Source organism: Sorex fumeus, unplaced genomic scaffold, assembly GCF_029834395.1.
Source record: "Sorex fumeus unplaced genomic scaffold, SorFum_2.1 ptg000087l, whole genome shotgun sequence".
NCBI lineage: Eukaryota > Metazoa > Chordata > Mammalia > Eulipotyphla > Soricidae > Sorex > Sorex fumeus.
Window position 1 is genome coordinate 6,053,366 of NW_026606144.1, and position 18,270 is coordinate 6,071,635.

At 61.9% G+C, this 18,270-nt stretch overlaps 2 protein-coding genes across 3 annotated transcripts in view; both read right to left on the reverse strand.

Annotated features, from left to right (window-relative positions):
• Positions 1–12,724, reverse strand: part of PITPNM2 (phosphatidylinositol transfer protein membrane associated 2) — a 56,411-nt gene extending 43,687 nt beyond the window's left edge. For both annotated transcript variants that reach the window (XM_056131370.1, XM_056131369.1), the window contains exon 1: positions 12,629–12,724. The gene's annotated coding sequence lies outside the window, so the exon portion shown is untranslated. The remainder of the gene's footprint in view (positions 1–12,628) is intronic.
• Positions 12,725–16,076: 3,352 nt separating this feature from the next.
• MPHOSPH9 (M-phase phosphoprotein 9) overlaps positions 16,077–18,270 on the reverse strand; it is a 37,811-nt gene continuing 35,617 nt past the window's right edge. Inside the window, exon 25 of the mRNA XM_056131425.1 lies at positions 16,077–16,572. Coding sequence (XP_055987400.1) covers positions 16,471–16,572 — 102 coding nt within the window. The 3' untranslated portion in view covers positions 16,077–16,470. The remainder of the gene's footprint in view (positions 16,573–18,270) is intronic.

The window sequence follows — 18,270 nt, forward strand, 5'->3', positions numbered from 1 at the left end:
ATATGTGCATGCACACACGTGCATGCTTCTGCATGTGTGCATGCTTGTGTATTCACGGGTGTGCACGTGCATGCTTCTGCATGTGTTTATGGGTATGCACGTGTGTGCATATGCTTGTGCATATATGTGCATGTGTGTGCCTTGTGCATGCATGTGTGCACGCATGTGTCTGTGTGTGTGCACGCATGTGTCTGTGTGTGTGTGTGTGTGTGTGTGTGTGTGTGTGCGCGCGCTCACGATCGTCCCTGGAAGTGCTCAGGGAGCCATGTGTGCTGTGGGGCCAGAGCAGCCAGGCAGCACCTGATCTGCCAGGTTATCTTCGCCATCTCACACTTCGTTCCCAATAAGGCATTTGGGTTGTGTTTGGGTTTGGGGGAGACCAGTCCTCCACCTGTTGTACGCAAAGCAGCTCGGCCTCCAGTGCTCTCGGCCCCCAGCCAGCCCATCTTAAAGACGCTGGGGTTTCTGCGCAGCTGAAAGGGGGCAGGTGAAACGGGTTTTCTCTTGTCCCTGATCTGGTCACCTGGTTTCTCCACCCAGAGGCCTGACTCCCAGTTTCTTCATCTGGGGGGTGCCAGCGTCTGCCACGCACAGTTTCACCATGTGGCACAGGGAACCCTGGTGGAGGGTCGGGGGCACTGGCAACCCCTTCCTGAGGAGGAGCAGCCCCCTGTCTGCCCCCACTCCTCCACAGCGTGAGCCACACGAGCACTGAGTCACGGCCTACTCTGGGCACCCCACACTGGCGGAACCTGCTGGCAGAGGTTCTTGCTCCTTCCCCTCTGTTCCCTTCTGGAACCTTCTCTGCCTTCTCAACAGACTCTTTCCAGGGCTGGAGCTGACTCTCACCAAGCGAGAAGCCTCCCGGGGAGTCCTGGGCGGGTCGCTCCCGCGGACACAGGCTCTGGTGCTCTAGTCACCGGCCAGGGGTGAGACGGGAGGGCAGCTGCTGTCCAGAGCCCGCAGAAGCTCCCCAGGAGGAAAGCAACGGGGAAATTCTTAGCTGCAGCAGTTGGTACCATTATGTAAAATCCAAATCCCAAGCCCACAAAAATATCATTTGGATGATAAAAAGTTAAATTTAGCTCGGTGCAGAGTGACTAATACTATGAGGGAGGCAGCACCCAGTTGCCGGGAGCCGATACAGCTGCTCCCAGGAACTTCTGACAAGCCACGGCCGCCGCGCAACAGCGGTTATGTAAGATGCGCCCCGCGCCCCCCCCATCCCCCCCCAACCTGCTGCCCTCACCACCCCTCCCCCCGCGGGGACTGGACAGTGGGATCCAGCTTGGTTTCTCCGGGTGAGCCTGGCATGGGCCTCACAGATGCTTGGGGCAGGGGCCAGGCTGTGCAAGGGGGCCCAGTCCCCCCACCGGGCCCTTCCCAGCTGGTGGTGTCGGGCTGCTACTCTGGGGGTGCCCATGAGCCTGGGCCTCGTGGACCCTGACCCTGGAGTCCGACCTGACCTGGGGACCTGCTTTCACCTAGGGACTGAGAAAGGCCTGGCTGAGTAGTGGTGACAAAGATGTAGGTGCATGTGTGTGTGAGAGAGCACGTGAATGTGTGCATGCGTGTGTGCATGTATGTGCTTGTACATGTGTGAGGGTGTGTGTGCATGTGCATGTGTGTACATGTGCATATGCATGCATGTGTTGTGTGTGTACGTGGGTGCATGTGTGCCTGCATGTGTGTGCATGTGCGTGTTTACATGTGTGTGCATGTGCTGTATGTGTGCGGGGTGCATGTGTGTGCATGTGTGATGTATGTGTACATATGTGAGTGCACATGTGTGTTGTGTGTGCGTGGAGTGCCTATGTGTGTGCATATGTGTGCATGTGTGCGTATGTGTGCGTGTTGTGTGTGCATGCATGTGTGAGCGCAAGTGCAAGTGTGAGTGCACGTACGTGTGTGTGAGCGCTTGTGTGTGAGCACATGTGCATGTGCGAGCACAGGTGTGTGTGTGTGTGCGTGTGTGAGTTAGCATGCCCACACTGCCGGGAACGGACCCCTGGCTTCACACAAGCTGCCCCCATGGCCTGTCCACAGGAGCTGAGGGTGGAAGTTGGGTTCCTGGACTCTGCCAGGCCTGCGGGGAAGGGCTGCTGTGGCTGAATCGCAGAGGTGCCGAGAGGACGGGTCAGAGCAGGGACGGGCCTGCCTGGGGGCCCCGAGTCCCTCAGTCAAAGAGTGGACGGTGGGGCCTGGGGCAGCAGAGACTCATGCAGAGAGAGAGGTGGGCAGGGTGCTTGGCTGCATCCTCCCTACCTGTCCACCCAGCACAGAAGCGGGTCCCCAGGACTGCTGGGAGTGACCCCTGAGCACCCGTGGGGGCGGCCCCCAAACCCAGGAAAGACACTGGTGAAAGCGTCCGCCCGCGGGAATGTCCCCGAGCCGACGTCCAGACGGGAAGCCCTTCACGCTGCTGCAGCTCAAGAATAAACACAAAAGGCGAGCAGAGGGGCTGGAACGATAGCACAGCGGGGAGGGCATTTACCTTGCACACAGCCGACCTGGGTTCGATTCCCAGCATCCCATATAGTCCCCCCGAGCAACGCCAGGAGTAATTCTGAGGGCAGAGCCAGGAGTAACCCCTGAGCATCGCTGGGTGTAGGCAAGCCAGGGCGCGGCCACGTAAGCCTGACCCCAAGGGCACGCCGGCTCCTTCCAGGTTGGGGCTGGTGGCGGCCAGCGCTGAGGGTGGGCAGAGAGCAAGCACAGAGGGAGGCCCTGGGGTGCCCCCACCTCGCGACCCCCATGGGCTCCTGCTGGCACCAGGGAAACTTCCAGGATGAGGGTGGCCCGGCCATCACTCGGTCACTGGCCCTCCCGCAGTGGACACAGGCTTCAGCGAGTTCCTGGGTGCCCTGCAGGAGCCTGGGGAGGAGGAACGGGGCTGGAGTGGCCCCGTCTCTGCCTCAGCTCCCACGACGGCAACGCTGGGCGCACAGAGACCCCGGTACGTCCCAGCACGGCCCAGCACGGCCCGACACACTTCTCTCATCAAATGCCCCCCGTGCCTCCCGCCACCAGCTGGGCCCCGGGGAAGGATTCTGGGAGTAGAAGGGGGTTCATGGCCCCAGGACCCCCAAACCCTCTGCTCTCTGTTCATCGGGGCCCTCCCAAGCCCCCTCCATGCCCCCCTCTATGCCAACCTTCACGATGACGGGAAACATCCCAGCCCCACTGGTGGCTGTCTAGACCTTGTGGCTGTAGGATGTGCCGGGCCAGCTCAGACACACTGAGGGGGTCATCAGGTCCCACCACACTCTGCACCCCGGGAGCCCCCGCTGCAAGGGGCTGGGACTGTCCCCAAGGGCTGAGGGTCCTGCTTGGGGTGCAATCTCAGCCTCTCCCCCAGGGCAGGGTCCCCTGCTCCTCCCCTACCCCCCTCCTTCCCTCCTGCTCCCCCTCCTCCCTCCCGCGCCCCCAGACTGCTCCACCACCCGTACATGATTTCTTCCCCAGAGGTGACGTTAATATATCGTTTTCCCTTTTTAATTCAGGGTGCTGGGCGGGTGGTTTTATTATTATTTTCTTAATTTTAGTAAAAGCAAAAAAGTTCCACCGGGAGTTTGTTCTAAAGTAGCAATTTTCTTAATGGGAAGCAAACGCTAGCCGCCCACAGGGAGCGTCAGCGGATCGGGCCGTGGGGACACAGAGCCTCGAGCGGGCTGGGTTGTGCGGAGGGCGCACTGCGACCCCCACCAGGCTCCCCATGCTGCACGGGGCTGGGGGCTCCAGCAGTGCGGACGGGGCCTGGGGTCCAACTATGAAGCAGCAAAGGCGGTGGTGGGAGCTGTGGCACCTTCTCCCGCCACTGCCAGCAGCACCGCCACTGTGACCGCCACCACCACCGTCAGCCACCAGCACTACCAGAGCCACGGAACTGTGACCAACACCACCGCCACTGAGAACCATCATGGCCACCAACAGGAAAGGCCCCTTCAACAACAAAGCCCAGCCCAGCACAGGCCCCGTGCATGGGAGGCCCTGGGGTGTCCTTGTACCACACACATACACACTCACATACACACATACACTCACACCCACGCACACACACTCATACACTCACACCCCCACACACTCATATACACTCACACACTTGCATACACTCACACACACTCGCATACACTCACACCCACACACACACACTCACACCTACACACATATACTCACACAAACTTGCAGACACCCACACCTAAACACACTCACACACACGCACACAGGCTCCCCTCTCCGCCTGCCCAAGTCCCGGGAAGGTCAGGAACGAACGGCGACCCCTGAGAAACCAATGTCGCACTTTGTCAAACCACCCTGCTGATGCGGGAACTGTGGAACCACGCATGACCAGGGGCCAGGTGCCTCCTGAGGACACCCGGGTCCCTGGACACCAGCTCCTCGCGGGGCTGACGGCCAGCAGGTGCCTGCAGCATCTCAGGGACTGCCTTAGCCCCCCAAGTGCGGGCCCCTGGAAGAAACCTGATGCCCAGATGCCTGTGGTGGGGCTCAGGAGGCCTCAGGCGCCGGCTCACTGCAGACATTCATTTACCAGAAAACTGCCCCCACCCTGGCGTGATGGCTCTGCAGTGACAGTCCTGGGGTGAGGGGTCTGGGGTAAGGTGTGGACTGAGGGCCCTGGGGTGAGGTGCCCGCGTGCTGCAGAGCCAAATCCCGGCCTCAGGCCTGGCTGCCCCCGAGGAGTGAGACACAGGCATGTGGGGCTTCAGGTGTGTGGACTCAGGTGCAGAGTGCATGCTGAACGCATGTGCTCTCACACACACACGCTTGTACACGTGCACTCACGCTGTCAGGCAACAGACGAGGGCGGGAGTCCTCACATGGGCGATAGCTCTGCAACTCAGCCTGGCGCCGGCCTGTGGGACAATCCTTTCTACTCGCTCCAAGGCTGTGCGGTGATGCCAGGCCTGCAGGCTACGCCGAACCCTGCTACGGTTCGTCCTCAGAACACCCGATGCCTCAGATGAAGCCCAGAAGCTTCAGGGGATTCTGCGATTTGCTGAGTCTAACTAGCGGGTGTGGCTGAGGTGGCTTCAGGGCAGAGTGCAGGACCCCCAAGGTCCAGCTGCACCCCACAGGCCATCCGGGAGGCGCTGCCCTCAGTGTCTGAGCACTGCAGCAGGAGCCTGGATGCAGGTGGCACGTGAGCCCCAGAGAGCACGGTGTGCAGCATCGAAGTGGCGGCCTGTGCTCACAGAAGCGGAGGGTGAGGAAGCTGGGGGTGGGTGCTGACCTGAGAAGGGCCAGTGCGACCACAGAGAGAGCCGAGGGCTAAGGCCTCTGTTGGCCAGAGAACGGCCATGGCTCTCAGGGGACAGCTGAGCGCCGGATGTGGCTCGGCCAGGTCCCTGCTGAGCCAACCACCGTGGGGAACAGCAGAGAACCATGGAGAGTGGCGGGTGGTCCAGCAGCATCACTGCCGACCCTCCTGCGGGGTGCTTGGAGCAGAGTCCTTCAGGAGGCAGGGCGGGGTCCCACGGACCGTGAGCAGCTTCGGGACGGGCCCTCCCCCACGCGGCTTCAAGGACGGGCTCCAGGTCCGGTTCCTCAGCAGCGAGATGGAAATAATCTCAGCCAGCGAGGCCGCCGGCAGCAGCTCAGAGGCCAGGGCTCGTGGAGGACGGCTGACCAGCCCAAGGTTACCGCGCGCTGTCCGCAGGACGGGGCATCCCCACGGGGGGCGGGGAGAAACAGGGCTGGGGGAGCGGTGCGGGACTCCCCTTTCCCCAGCCCCTTGGAAACAGGCACGGGCTCAGAGCCAGGGGCCACATGGGGGGTGTCCAGCAGCCGGAGTTGGGGTACCCCCCCAAAGCCGGGACTAAGGCACAGGCCTGACCCTCCTCAGCTCCACACCCAGGCTTGGGCGGAAGCGGGCACTGGCTCCCCGGGGTCCCTCCCCCATGCCACCCCTCCTCCACACCACCCCTCCCCCAGTCCCCCCCCCCCCCCCCCCCCGCCCAGCAGCAGGCCTGCCCACCTGCCTACACTGCCTAGGACGCTCTCCCCACCTCTGCTGGCGGCTGCTGGGGGACCCTGAGCTCCCTGGGCTCGGGCCCCAGGCTTGATTCCGGCAGGTGAGCAAACAGAAGATCCGGGTGGAGCGGGGCTGTGCCCCACGGACGCGGGCTGGGCCGCCAGCCGCTGCCCTTTGGAAACGTGTTTATCTTTCCACGGCGGGACGTGGCCGCCCAAGGACAAGTCGCCAGGTGTGCAGCCGGAGACATCAGCCAGAGATGTCAGCATGGGCGGGGGTCTCCGAGGGCCTCCCCGAGCCCCGCACGCTGCTTCCCTTCTTCCTCTTAGGGCCACACCCAGTTGTGCTGGGGGGCACCAGGCGTGGAATTAAATGCGGGGCTCCCACCCACAGCCCGAGCCCCACATTAGCGATCAGTGACCAGCAGCTCAGAGGGTGAAGCGCACTCCCAATTCGCCATCATTTCCAGAACATTCTCGCCCCCCCCCCCAGAAGCCTCCAGCCCCTGGTGCCCCTTCTCGGTGCTGGGTGCCGTGTGGGCTGGGCAGCGTGGGGCCGGCTGGCTGGCCTTCTCACAGGCACTGCTCCACCACACACGGGGCCACGTTCTGTCCACTCACCCCCGCACCAGTGACCCTCCCCCATGTGACCCGCCACCTCTGGCTCCCACGGGCAGTGCCACCCAGCTTCTCCACGGCCCTCGGCGTCTTCCGGAGAGCGACCTATGTCCAGCAGAGAGGAGAGCACTGTGCTGCCCTGTCCACCTCCGCTGTTAGACACAGAGCAGCTGGCGGCCGAGCCCGAGGCCCGGTCTGTCCACTGCAGCCCCTGCTGCTGGCCCTGCGGGTGGCACCTGAGCAGGAGGGGGCCGGGAGCGCTGTGGCAGGGAGCAGCGCTGGGCGGCTTTCCTGACATGGACAGTGGGAAGGGCGGCCGTCACCGCCCCTAAGTGTCCCTCTCCAGCACCCAGGAGACGCCCAGGACACTTTTCTTCGAGCCTGTCCCACCAAAACCCCAGTGAGCGAGAAAGACCACATGGGCCACGTGCCTGAGCCACAGCTGCCCGGGTTAGTCGTCCGGCCCGACGTGCTCCCCAGCTCGGTGCGGAGAGCCCTGTCACTCGAGGGGCTGCCCCGAACCCCGTCCCCAGAGAAGCGGACCCTCTCCCTCCTGGGCCTGGCTCCATCTCCATGGCGACGCATCCCAGGCTGAGGCTAAAAATAAAGCTGCACCTCCAGAACACCCCGCCTGCGGAGACCCACGCGCGGGGCAGGCGGCTCCGTGCCCGGGACGTGGGTCGGTTCCCCCCTCTCCCGTTGCCAGGGACTCTGCAAGGACCATCTGCCCACCCACCCCGAGGCCCGCCCATCCCACCAACACCTGGCCAGGCGCCCGTCCAGGGCTGCCAGTGGCTCACTGAGGCCACTGACCTCCCCAGAGCCCGTCTGCACTGAGCCCCGAGTCCCCACCTGGAGGGGACGACGGTGGCAGGCGCCGGCCCCGCAGCTATCCTGGGCTGTCCCGAACAGATTGAACAGCCCTCTGCAGCCACACCTGACCCACAGGAGCCCCAGCTGCATCTTGGTGACCTTGGACAGGTCACCCGGGCCCGCAGCCTCTCTCCTCAGCATAACCCAGCTCCAATTATTAAGTAAATTATGCCCGATTTTAAACGGCCTGAAAGATCCTCAGTGAAGCGCGGCGATCGCGGCTCCATTACTCACCCGGCCCGAGTTAATAATTAAGCAGCCTTAATTGGCGGCCGCGGAACCGCTCAGAGCAGCTTCCTGGCACGGCTGCCCGTGCCCGCGGCCGGCGAGAATGGATTTACTAAGTCAGCACCGGGGCTAATTCACATCGAACGTTAATTAGCCTAATGAAGGCAAGTGCGACAAGCGGGACTCTGCCCTGACTCAGCCGCCCGCCCGCCCGCCTGTGGGGCCCCCACTGGCACCCACGAGGGAGGAGCCAAGGTGGGGGTCCCGAGTCCTCGGGGAGGGGAGCGAGGCTGCGGGGACTCATAGGCCGCAGGCACGCAGTGCGATGGAGCCGGCCGGAGGGGCAGGGCAGCTGTCCCTGCGAGACCCCGGCTTCAGCTGCCGCTGCCCCCCACATGGCCGGCATGAAGTGCATCTCGGCTCTTGGGCGAGTGCAGGAAGTGAGGAGGGGGCCTATGCAGCCAGAGACCCAGGACCCCAGAAGACAAGAGTAGGAGTGCCAGGGGCCCGCAGAGGCAGCTGCGCTGAGGGGAGCAGGTCGCAGGCCTGAGTGGGCAGTGGGAGCCTGGGTGAGTGAGAAGGTCCAAGGTCGGGGCAGCATCCACAAGCGAATGCACGATTCTCAGGGCCGCTCAGGGCCATGGCATCTGCCTGGTGAGCATCAGGCCGGGAACTCCGCCCCCGGACCACCCACATGCACCAAGGAGGCCCGTCGGATCTGCTGGGCCCCCCCAGAGTGCCAGAGTGTCCAGCCCCATGTCCTCACACAGTGACCAAAAAGGAAGGGGGCATCACCTACTCCAACACACATACCCATCCCTCGAGGCCCGGCTCCTTCCCACCCGTGGGTGGTAGATGTGGGCAGCCCACGTGTGCGCGTGCATGCGTGCATGCATGCGTGTGTGTATGTGTATGTAGAACCCACGGGGGACCTGCACTCAGGGCCCCTGGAGCCCTGGCGGCAGAGCGGGCCCCAACGTGCGGGCTCCGACCCCCGTGATCTGGGGACATGCAGAGCAGTGTCACGAAACGAGAAGAGAATCCCCACCCCGCCCCCCGGAGAAAGGGCCAAGGTGCCCCCAAGGCCTGCACGGGGACCCGGAAGCAGGGTGGGTTTCAGGGTCCCCTGAAGTGAGGGGTGGGCCTCAGATGCATTCCTGGGGGTCTGGCTGCAGCCATGCCTCCTCAGCGTCCTGCTCAGAGACCGGGCGTGGCTGCTGCCTCAGTGGCCAGTGGGGTCCATGCATCCGGCCAAGGGCGACACCCCGGACCCTTCCTCACCACAACAGGGGAGCAGTGGGGACTCCCCCGCCTGAAGGGCAGCTGGGCTGGGCCCGGAATCCCCGAGTCTGGAGAGGGCCTGTCTTCTGCAGCCACAGGCGTCTCAGGAGGAGAGCCCTCCCCTGCATCTGGGTTGGCAGGCGTGTCACCGGTCACCTTGGAGAGAGGGCTCTCGGACCCTTCCCTTCAGAGGATGGAAGGATGGCGCCCAGGGCAGGCAGCATGGAGAGAAAGAGCCGCACTTCAGCCAGCACCACCAAGTCAAGGCGCTCGGGTCAGCCGCCCCCACCCTGGCCCCCGTGGGGACCCGAAGGCCTTTCTCCACAGTTACCCAAGAGGGAAAACTAATTGCAGAAATGTTTGGGTTTTCTCCCACTTATGAAAAAGGAAGAAGGAGGGGGGCGGGTGGCAAAAAAAGAAGTGAAAGTCAACAGAAAGTCTTACCAAGAGCCAAGAAAAGCAATTAAAGGGCCTTGGGCATGACAGCGACAGGGGGGGGGGGGGGGGGGGCTGGGCCTCACAGAACCAGCCGGACACTTGCCCGGGCCACGCTCCGCCCCCCGCAGGGGAAACCCAGCAGTGCCCAGCACTAGCCCGCAGGCACTGCCTCCTCCCTCCTGGGCGGGGGACCCGAGGCCGAGCACTCACTGGGCACTGTGTGGGGGGTGGGAATGTTAGGGAAGAGCTGGCAGCCCCTAGGGACGCGGACGAGTGGCCCCTCCAACCAGCACATACAGTCCCCGTGCCAGACCCGACCCCTGGCCGGACAGGCTGCGCTGCCGCTGGCCACCAGCCCCAGCAAGGGGTCCTGTCTGGTCAGAGGTCGGGCTGGAGGGGAGCACTGCAGGGCTGAGCTCAGTGCCACAACGGAGCGAGTCCAGCCCAATGCAGCCATGATGCTGCAGACCCGCTCTCCCAAGCTGCACCAGCCCTCAGGACCCCCTGTCTCTGCCCCCACCCCGTGCCCCACGGCGGGGAACAGGATGGGCCCAGGGAAACTGAGGCCACGGGGCTGAGTAGCAGCTGATGCGCCCGCAGGGAGCCCGGCCTCTGGTCACTTCCCTCCTTGTCCTTGGCAAGGGCAGCTGCCCACGTGAGGCCTCTCTTCAGGGAGCTCAGCTGCCCTGGGCCGAGGAGGCTGCGTTTGATTCCCGCCTCACCGAGCCCCAGGTAGGCAGAGCCCGTGACGCGTGGGCACATGGGGCCCGCCCAAGGCGCTCACACTCACAGGGCCCCAGCCACGCCCGCGCCGCGCTGGGGCATTCTCCACTTTTCTCTGACCGTGCACCCCGCCCCCCCCGCCTTCCGTCCCTATTGGCCAGTCCCTGAGTCTCCTGTATCTGGCCCCTATGTCTATGTTTCTCACTTGCGGCCCCCTTAGAGGGCCGGGCTGAAGGTCAGCTCCCGCCACACACGCACACAAACATACACACAGACACGCACACATGGACACACACAGATACAGCCACACGCACACACAGACACACAGACATGCACACACACACACGCACACACACACACACACACTCATGCATGCGCACCCCCCCTCCACACACACACACAACCGAGGCTAAGCAGGGCTGGCTGTGGTCCCCACTCCCTGCACAGAGTGTGACCCCAACCCCGGGTGCCCCCTCCTCCTAACAGCCCCCCACCCCTCACCAGCGCTTCCTTCCTGGCAACATTGCGGGGGGGGGGGGTGGGGAGAGAGAGAGAGAGAGAGAGAGAATGAACAGCAGAGGGCGGTTCGATCTTGGCACCCCATAGGGTCTCTCAAGCCCCGCCAGCAGTGACCCCTGAGCACCGTCGGGTGTGACCCCATAATAGAAACACACCTGGGCTGCGGGCAGGCCTGCATGGCCCGACTCCCTGCCCGCATGGTGTCTCCCCAGCCCCTCCTCCAGACCTCAGCCCAGCTGGGACCGAGAGGCTCCTTCCACTGAGCTCAGTCCCAGGGGACCACTCCAGGGCACCCTCGGCCTCCTTCGCCGAAGGAAGGAGGGCAGCGGGATGCAGCGGACAGCGTGTGGGGCTGGCGAGGGGAGCCAGAGGGCACGGCAGGGGGCTCCCAGACCCCACAGCTTCTCGCAGGAAGCAGGGACACGGGTGTCGTGGGTCTCATGGCCGGGAGGGAGCGGCCAGTCCTGGGGTCCACGCCCTGCGTGCTACAGGTGGCTTCTCGGGAGCCTGAGGCTGGCAGCCCAGATGGCACCAGGAGCCCAGCAGGGGCGCTGGGCTCCAGGGGGCACTGCCCAGGGCCTGCCAGGAACGCAGGGAAACTGGGCATGGTGCCCTATCTGCGCCGGGCTGGCTGTGCGGTTTGGGGGCAGCGGCAGCTCACTTCGGGGTGGCTGTGGGGAGGGGGGCAGCTTGGCGGGTGTCCAGCGCCCTCGGGGCCCTCACAGAGAGCAGCGGTGGCCCTGGCCTCCATTCCAAGGACAGCACACTGAGATCTCCAGGTCCAGAAGTTTCCTCCTCTAATTGCTACAAATAACACACAGCCACCCCCGGCCCTCACCTCTGGTGGGGCTGGCTCTACTCAGAGATGGGCAGAAAGGGGGAACTGCCCCGCCAGGACGTATCTGGTTAAAGACAATGCTGGAGGGAGGGAGGGGGCTCTGGGCTCCCCCAGGTGCACAGACATCCTTGCCCTGGCACCAGCCCCGGGGACACAGAGAGCGGCACTCAGGAAGGGCCCGGCTCTGGCATGGTTTGCCGGGGGACAGTGCGGTCCTTGTCTGTCTCTTTGGGGGCCACACCTGGAGGTGTCCAAGGATCGCTCCTGGTGGGACCATATGTGGTGTCCGGGATTGAAGCTGGGTTGGCTGTGTGCAAGCAAGGCCCCCTGCTGGACCACTCAGTGCGGTCCTTGTCTGTCTCTTTGGGGGCCACACCTGGAGGTGTCCAAGGATCGCTCCTGGTGGGACCATATGTGGTGTCCGGGATTGAAGCTGGGTTGGCTGTGTGCAAGCAAGGCCCCCTGCTGGACCACTGACCGGCCCTCAGCTTGGTTCTTTGCAGGGCCTCTGGGCAGGGTGGCACCCCACAAACCTTGGCCAGGCAGGGGTGCGGCCCTGCAGTGCCAGCCCAGTGCTCGGACCTGCAGAAGCCTGGGCGCCACCCCTCTGGCACTCGGCCTGGTACCTGTCCTCATGCTCTCCCCCACCTGACGTTTAGGGGAGCGGGTGACCTGGGGCTCGGCGGGAGGGAGAGGGGGAGACCTGCCAGTCCCGACCCAGCCCGCGCATCTCCAGGGTAAACAGCGCGGGGCGCAGACTCGGACCCCCGCCCAGCGCGGCCGGGGGCGGCGGAGGAGGCGGGGGGGAGGCAGGGAGCCCCGCGAGAGGTCGGCGCCCCCCGCAGCCCCCGGGACGCTGCGCCCCGCAGCGCCCCGGGGTGCCCGTCGGCGGCGGCGCACGGGCAGAGCCGGGATGCCCGGCCTGGGGCCCCGCTGCCCGGCGCCCCGCGAGGCCCGGAGGAAGCGGCCCGGGTCACACGGGAAGGAGAGTCGGGCGCCCGCGCGTCCTCGGGGACACCCGGCCCGGCCTGCAGGCGCCCGCGCGGGGACCCGGCCCGGCCCCCCGCCCGAGGGTCCCCGCCCCGCCCGCCGCCCGCGGGGTCCCCGGCCCCGACTCACCGCCCCGCGGGCTCCGCCGTCCTCTCGGCCGCGCTGCGCCGCCGCCCCGGCCCGGCCGCCCGCGCCCCGCGCCCCGCGCCGCCGCCGCCGCCAGCTGCGCCCGGGCCCCGCGGACATGCCCCGGGCACGTGCGGGCTCCGGAGACGCGGCGGGGCCAGAGAAGCGCGGGGCCCGGCCCGCCCGCCCCGCATCCCAGCCCGCGGCCGCCGCGCCGCCTCCGCCAGCCGCGCCCGAGCGGCCGCCGGGGGGCGCCGCGGCCCGCCCCGCCCCGCCCCGCGCCCGCGAGTCCCCGCGCCCCGCGCCCCCAAATCCCCGAGTCGCCGCGGCCCCGAGTCCCCGCACCCCCGAGTCCCGAGCCCCCCGAGCCCCCGCGCCCCGCGTCCCCCGCGCCCCGCGTCCCCCGCGCCCCGCGTCCCCGAGTCCCGCGCCCCCGCGTCTGGCAAAAGGGCTCTCCCGCGGAGGTCACGCTCCATTCGCTTTGACAAAGCGCTTTGGGGTGAAATGACCACACACCCGCTGTGCCGGGCCGGGGCCCAAGAAGGGCGGGGGGACCCCTCTGCCGAGAGCCGCGTGAGGGGCGTCAGCGGGCGCCTCCAGCAGACATCTGCTCTGGCTGCCCGGCAAAGGCACCCAAGTCTGCCCGGGAACAAGGCCCTGAACAAGGTCCACTGGGCTGAGAGCCCCAACTCCCCTTTAGGGTCCCCTAAAACCCCGGCCCCCCAGGAGTGATCCCTAAGCCCTGAGCATCCCCAGAGGTGGTCCAAAAGCCAAATAATGTTACCAAAAAAAAAAAAAAAAGAAATATTGGGGCCAGATTAGTACAGGGGGTAAGGTGTTTGCCTTGCATGAAGTTGACCTGGGTTCGATCCCCAGCATCCCATAGGGTTCCCTGAGCACCCCAGGAGTAATTCCTGACTGCAGAGCCAGGAGAAACCCCTGTCCATCGCCAGGTGTGACCCAAAAAGCAAAAAAAAAAAAATTTGATGAGTCAACCCTCCCCTCCACCCACGGGGGCCCCTAACCTGCTTTCTAGGGCACCCTGGAGCCCCAGTGAGAGCCCACCCTGCCAGCTGCAGGAAGCACCCCCCCGCCACACACACACGGCTGGTACAAATCACCACGACACAACCTGGGTGCACAGACATTTATTGATCAAGTGCCTGGGTGTAGGGAGGGCGTGGGCCCTGCTCCAGTGAGCAGTCTCCCCAAGAACAAGTGGCATATGAAAGGCTTTTTCTTTTCACATTATGGTCACTGTTATAGTGTGTGGCAATACCGCCTGGTTATCTGGACTCCTGTGGTAGATGGGTGTGTGGGACCCAGCAACGCGGGCTTATGGCTTGATTCCTCCTGAGGGTCTGCTGGAACTACAAGTTACAAGGGAAAGTCAAACACAGGACACAGATGGCTTATATCACCATTAAGCGGCCAAGGGAATCATGTCGGGACAGTGCAGAAAGCTATTTCCTGCAAAACTCGCGCAGTAAAATCAGCTTGATCAGATCCTACAACTCTCAGAACAAGACGCGCTCACTCAGGACGACGGACGGGCCACCTCAAGGGTCCCTCAGTGAGCTCAGCGGTGCCTGTTTTTCTGTTTGTTTTTTTAAAGCTTCTTAAAGACTCAAAGCACCTATGGCTCATTAAAATTTAGTGAAAACCGTCTTTAAGGTGTGTAAAAAGGCAAATAAATGTCTATATTCCCCGAATAACGTTCAAAGCGCAGAGCTGGGCAGGGGCACACGTGTTGGTCATCGGCCTAAGAACTCGGGGCGCTGCTCACGGGAGCAAGGGCAGGTCTCAGGAGTGGGCCAGGCCCATGGGCCACCCCAGAGGGGCCTAATTAGGGGAACAGTCAAAGGAGCAATTATCTTGATTACACTGGCAATGCCTTTGAGGAAAACAACCTATGTTTATATCAAATAACCCCTATCAACCATCTTACTTGAGATCAAAGCGCCTTCTGAACTTATACTCAAGAGATTATTTTGTCATTAAAAGAAAAAAAAAACTCAGAGGGAAGCTCATTTAAACTTCACAAAAAGCACCTCAGAGCAGTGTGCTGTGGGATGTGCAGAGGAGGAGGGGCAGGTGCAGGGGAGGAGGGGCAGGTGCAGGGGAGAGGGGGACAGCTGCAGGGGTGAGGTGGGGCAGGTACAGGGGAGAGGCGGGACGGGGCAGATGCAGGATGTGCAGAAGCAGGGCAGGTGCAGGGGAGGGGGGGACAGTTGCAGGGAGAGGTGGGGCAGGTGCAGAGGAGAGGCGGAATGGGGAGGGTGAGGGCCGTGGAGACGGGCCAGGGCCTGAGGAGGTTCAGGGTCAGGCTCTGGGGAATCCAGACCGGCTTTTCACTGACCTGACCCTGCAGCTGGGGTCAGCAGAGAGAGGACAGAAGGTGTTGCCCTCCCTGGGTCGCACGGCTTGAGACCTGGCCCCTTTCCGTGTGTGCCCGGGTTGTTTTTAACGCAAGTGCTCCAGAGTCCGGCATGACCAAAGGGAAAGGCTGCCAAAAGGGTTTTCCTTGGCTTCCCTGGTCATAGCTATGAAAGAATAATTTTAACAAAACGACTCCAACACCAAAGCATATGTAGAGTCTAGAAGAGGCCGATGTTCTGACAGGCCTTAATATTCTTGAGGACTAAGAAGTCACATTCTTTCTAAGATCAACCTACATGATCTCTTCTGGTGGCAATTGCCTTATTCTTGAAAAAAAGAAAAGTACTTTAGAGTCCAGAGAGAAACACTATCCTGATCACTGACAGGAGTTTTTCGTACGTACAGAAAGATCAGGGACTACGGTAGGTTTGCCAATCTGTGAGGATGGCTGGGTGTGAGAGTTAAGCATGGGACTGTATCCTTACCAGGAGACCGGGGGCGGGGAGTGGGGGGGAGGAAAAGGCGGAAATGAGGGAAAATACCGAGAATAAAGGCACTTGCTTCTCTGCTGGTCCTGGACTGACCCGGAGGAGGCCTGAGTGGGCCGGAGAGGCGGTGCAGGCAGGCCCGTGGGCGTGAAGCTCAGAAGCTCAGCCGCACCTCAGACCCCAGTGTCTTCAGAGGCGCGGCGTGGCGAGGAGGGCGGCCGGGCAGGGGAGCGGGGGGACAGGGAGCGCTTCACGGCCTCAGCCGCCGTCGCTGTCCTGCTGCTGGCCTCGGCCAGCCTCTTCCTCTGCTCAGAGTGCGCACGGCTCCGTCCCAGGCCCATCGCGCCTGCTTTTCTCCTGACAAATGGTTTTGAGAAAACGACTCGAGTCTCCCACGTAGCCTTCAGAGTGCACAGGACGCCGTGAGCTCCAACAGCTCCATTGTTCTCCATCCTAACAGTCCCTCTAGGACAAATGTGTCCCCCAAATCACACTGTTTATTTTTGAAAGCCTCAACACAACTAAAATTCCAGGTGTACTGTGATCACTTTGTATTCACATGTTATTCTCCACCAATGGGAAGCTGTCTATTAGCGCTGAGCTTTTAAAAACTAATTTCCAATGTGGAACAAACTTACAAAATGGGTGTGCAAAGTTCACTGAAAAAGGGGAACACTTTAAGAAACAAGCTACCTCTTCTGTTTACACTCCCTTGCTTTTAATATAAAGTGGAGACTTACACTATTTTAAAATAACACTTTTGAAATAGTCAAATATACAAGAGATTCCTGAGAATAACAAAAATATCTTGAAAATATGTGGCCATCTGAAGTATAAAATAGCAAGTGTAAGAACAGCATGATTGTAAAACTACCATTTGAAGGCTTATAAACAGTACAAAATAGTTTACGTCTTTTCTGAGTGCTAATTATATGTTAGTGCAAACAAAAACATCTTAAAATTTAATGGCAACAAATCTCAGAGGTTTGCACAGGTGCGCAGAACATGGCATTTCTTTAATGTCATTCGGATGGAACCCAGCTCTCGGTTGACCCTCTCCAAGCGCTCTTCCAAGGCTTCCTAGATGAGAAGAATTGAAAACATTTCGTTAGAATTCCTTGGCGAGTTCTCTGGCTCTACAAGCATCACCAGACTGACCTCGCTTTTGGCAAAGCACAAACAGAAGGTCGCAAATGTCTGTTCCCCCTTTTCTGCAGTGGCAGGGGCTGAGCCCGGGCTTCACACACAGACACAGGCTCCCGTGGAGCGTCACCACCCCGGAGAGCGGGTCAGCTGCAGGCGTGCAAGGGCAGGGCTCAGCGGGGAGGCCTGGCCTTGGCATCCAGGAGCTGTGGGCTCAATCCCTGGCACGAGATCCCAGGAACGCCAGGCGTGAGCTTTGAGCACCACACTGGGAGTCCCGAGCACTGCCAAATGTGGCTCAACTCCTGGCCCCAACAAAAGAAAAGTTTCCACTGAACTTTCTCGTTACAAAACAGGCTCTGACATCTTAAGCCACTTTGCAATACTCCATCATATGCGCCAGAGTTAAACAATTATCTTTTCATCTAAATTCAGGTTGTTTGGAACTTGGACCACTGTAAACAATGGTGCGGCAGTTCCAAACATATTTCTTTGCTCCTATAAACACCGTGTTAGGAACCTTCCCAGCAGAGCGAGGGCGGCCACAGACGCGCCGACCTCAGGCGCTGGCTCCAGCCCGTGGCACTCTATAAACAACTCTCCTTCCGGGAGTCGGGCCAACAGGCCAGCGGGGAGGGCGTCTGCCCTGCACTCAACTGACCAGGGTTTGATCCCCGGATTCCATATGCTGCCAGGGTGACCCCTCCCTGAGGCAGAGCCATCGGTAACCCTGAGCACCACTGGGTGTGGCTCAAAACCAAAACAAATACCCCAAAATGATTTTTTATCTTTTTGGGTTTTTTTTTTTTTTTGGCCACACTCAGTGGTGCTCAGGGGTCACTCCTGACAAGCTCAGGGAACAGTGTGGGAAGAGGGGATTGAATCTGGGTCAGCCATAAGCTAGACAAGCACCCTGCCTGCTCCACTATCTCTCTGGCCCCACAATTTCCCTCCCACTGGTAGTAATGAGAATGGGATTCCCAGTCTGAGAACTGTTCTTTTAAAAATACGGGCCTGGGCTGGAGAAAACAGCGGCTAAGGCTCAATCCCGTGTCCCACCTGCAGTGATGCCTGAGCACCGCCAGGTATGAATGCCCTAAAAAAATTACATCAAACAAAATAAAAATACCTGCCTGGGAGGTAGTGACCAGCGGGCAGGTCACTCACCTTGCACACAGCTGACCGGGTTCTGTCCCGGGACCCCAGAGGTTCCCTGAGCGCTCCCGGGACTAAGCCCTGAGTACCACTGGGTTTGGCCCCAAAGCAAAACAAAATGAACCAGCCACAACCACACACCTGCCCCAGGGAGAGCAACAGCACAGGATGAGAAGACTCGCCTCAGGTGGCTGACCCCCGGATCAAACGCTGTCAGGAGTAGCCCGAGCACCAAAAAAGAGAAGCTGAACAACCCCCAAAAACTAGGTGAAGACTTGCCAGGGCCTGGGACAATAGGACTAGCGTCGTGCGCCGTCAATCCCTGCACGCCCCGACACCTGCCACTGTCCTGGGCCCTGGTACCTGCCGCTGTCCCGGGGCCAGCATCAGTCACTGTCCCGGGCCCCAAGCTCCTGAGCTTCATGCAAGGTTCTGCTCCCAGGCAACGCTGTGGCTAGCAGTAGCACTTCTTAATGACAT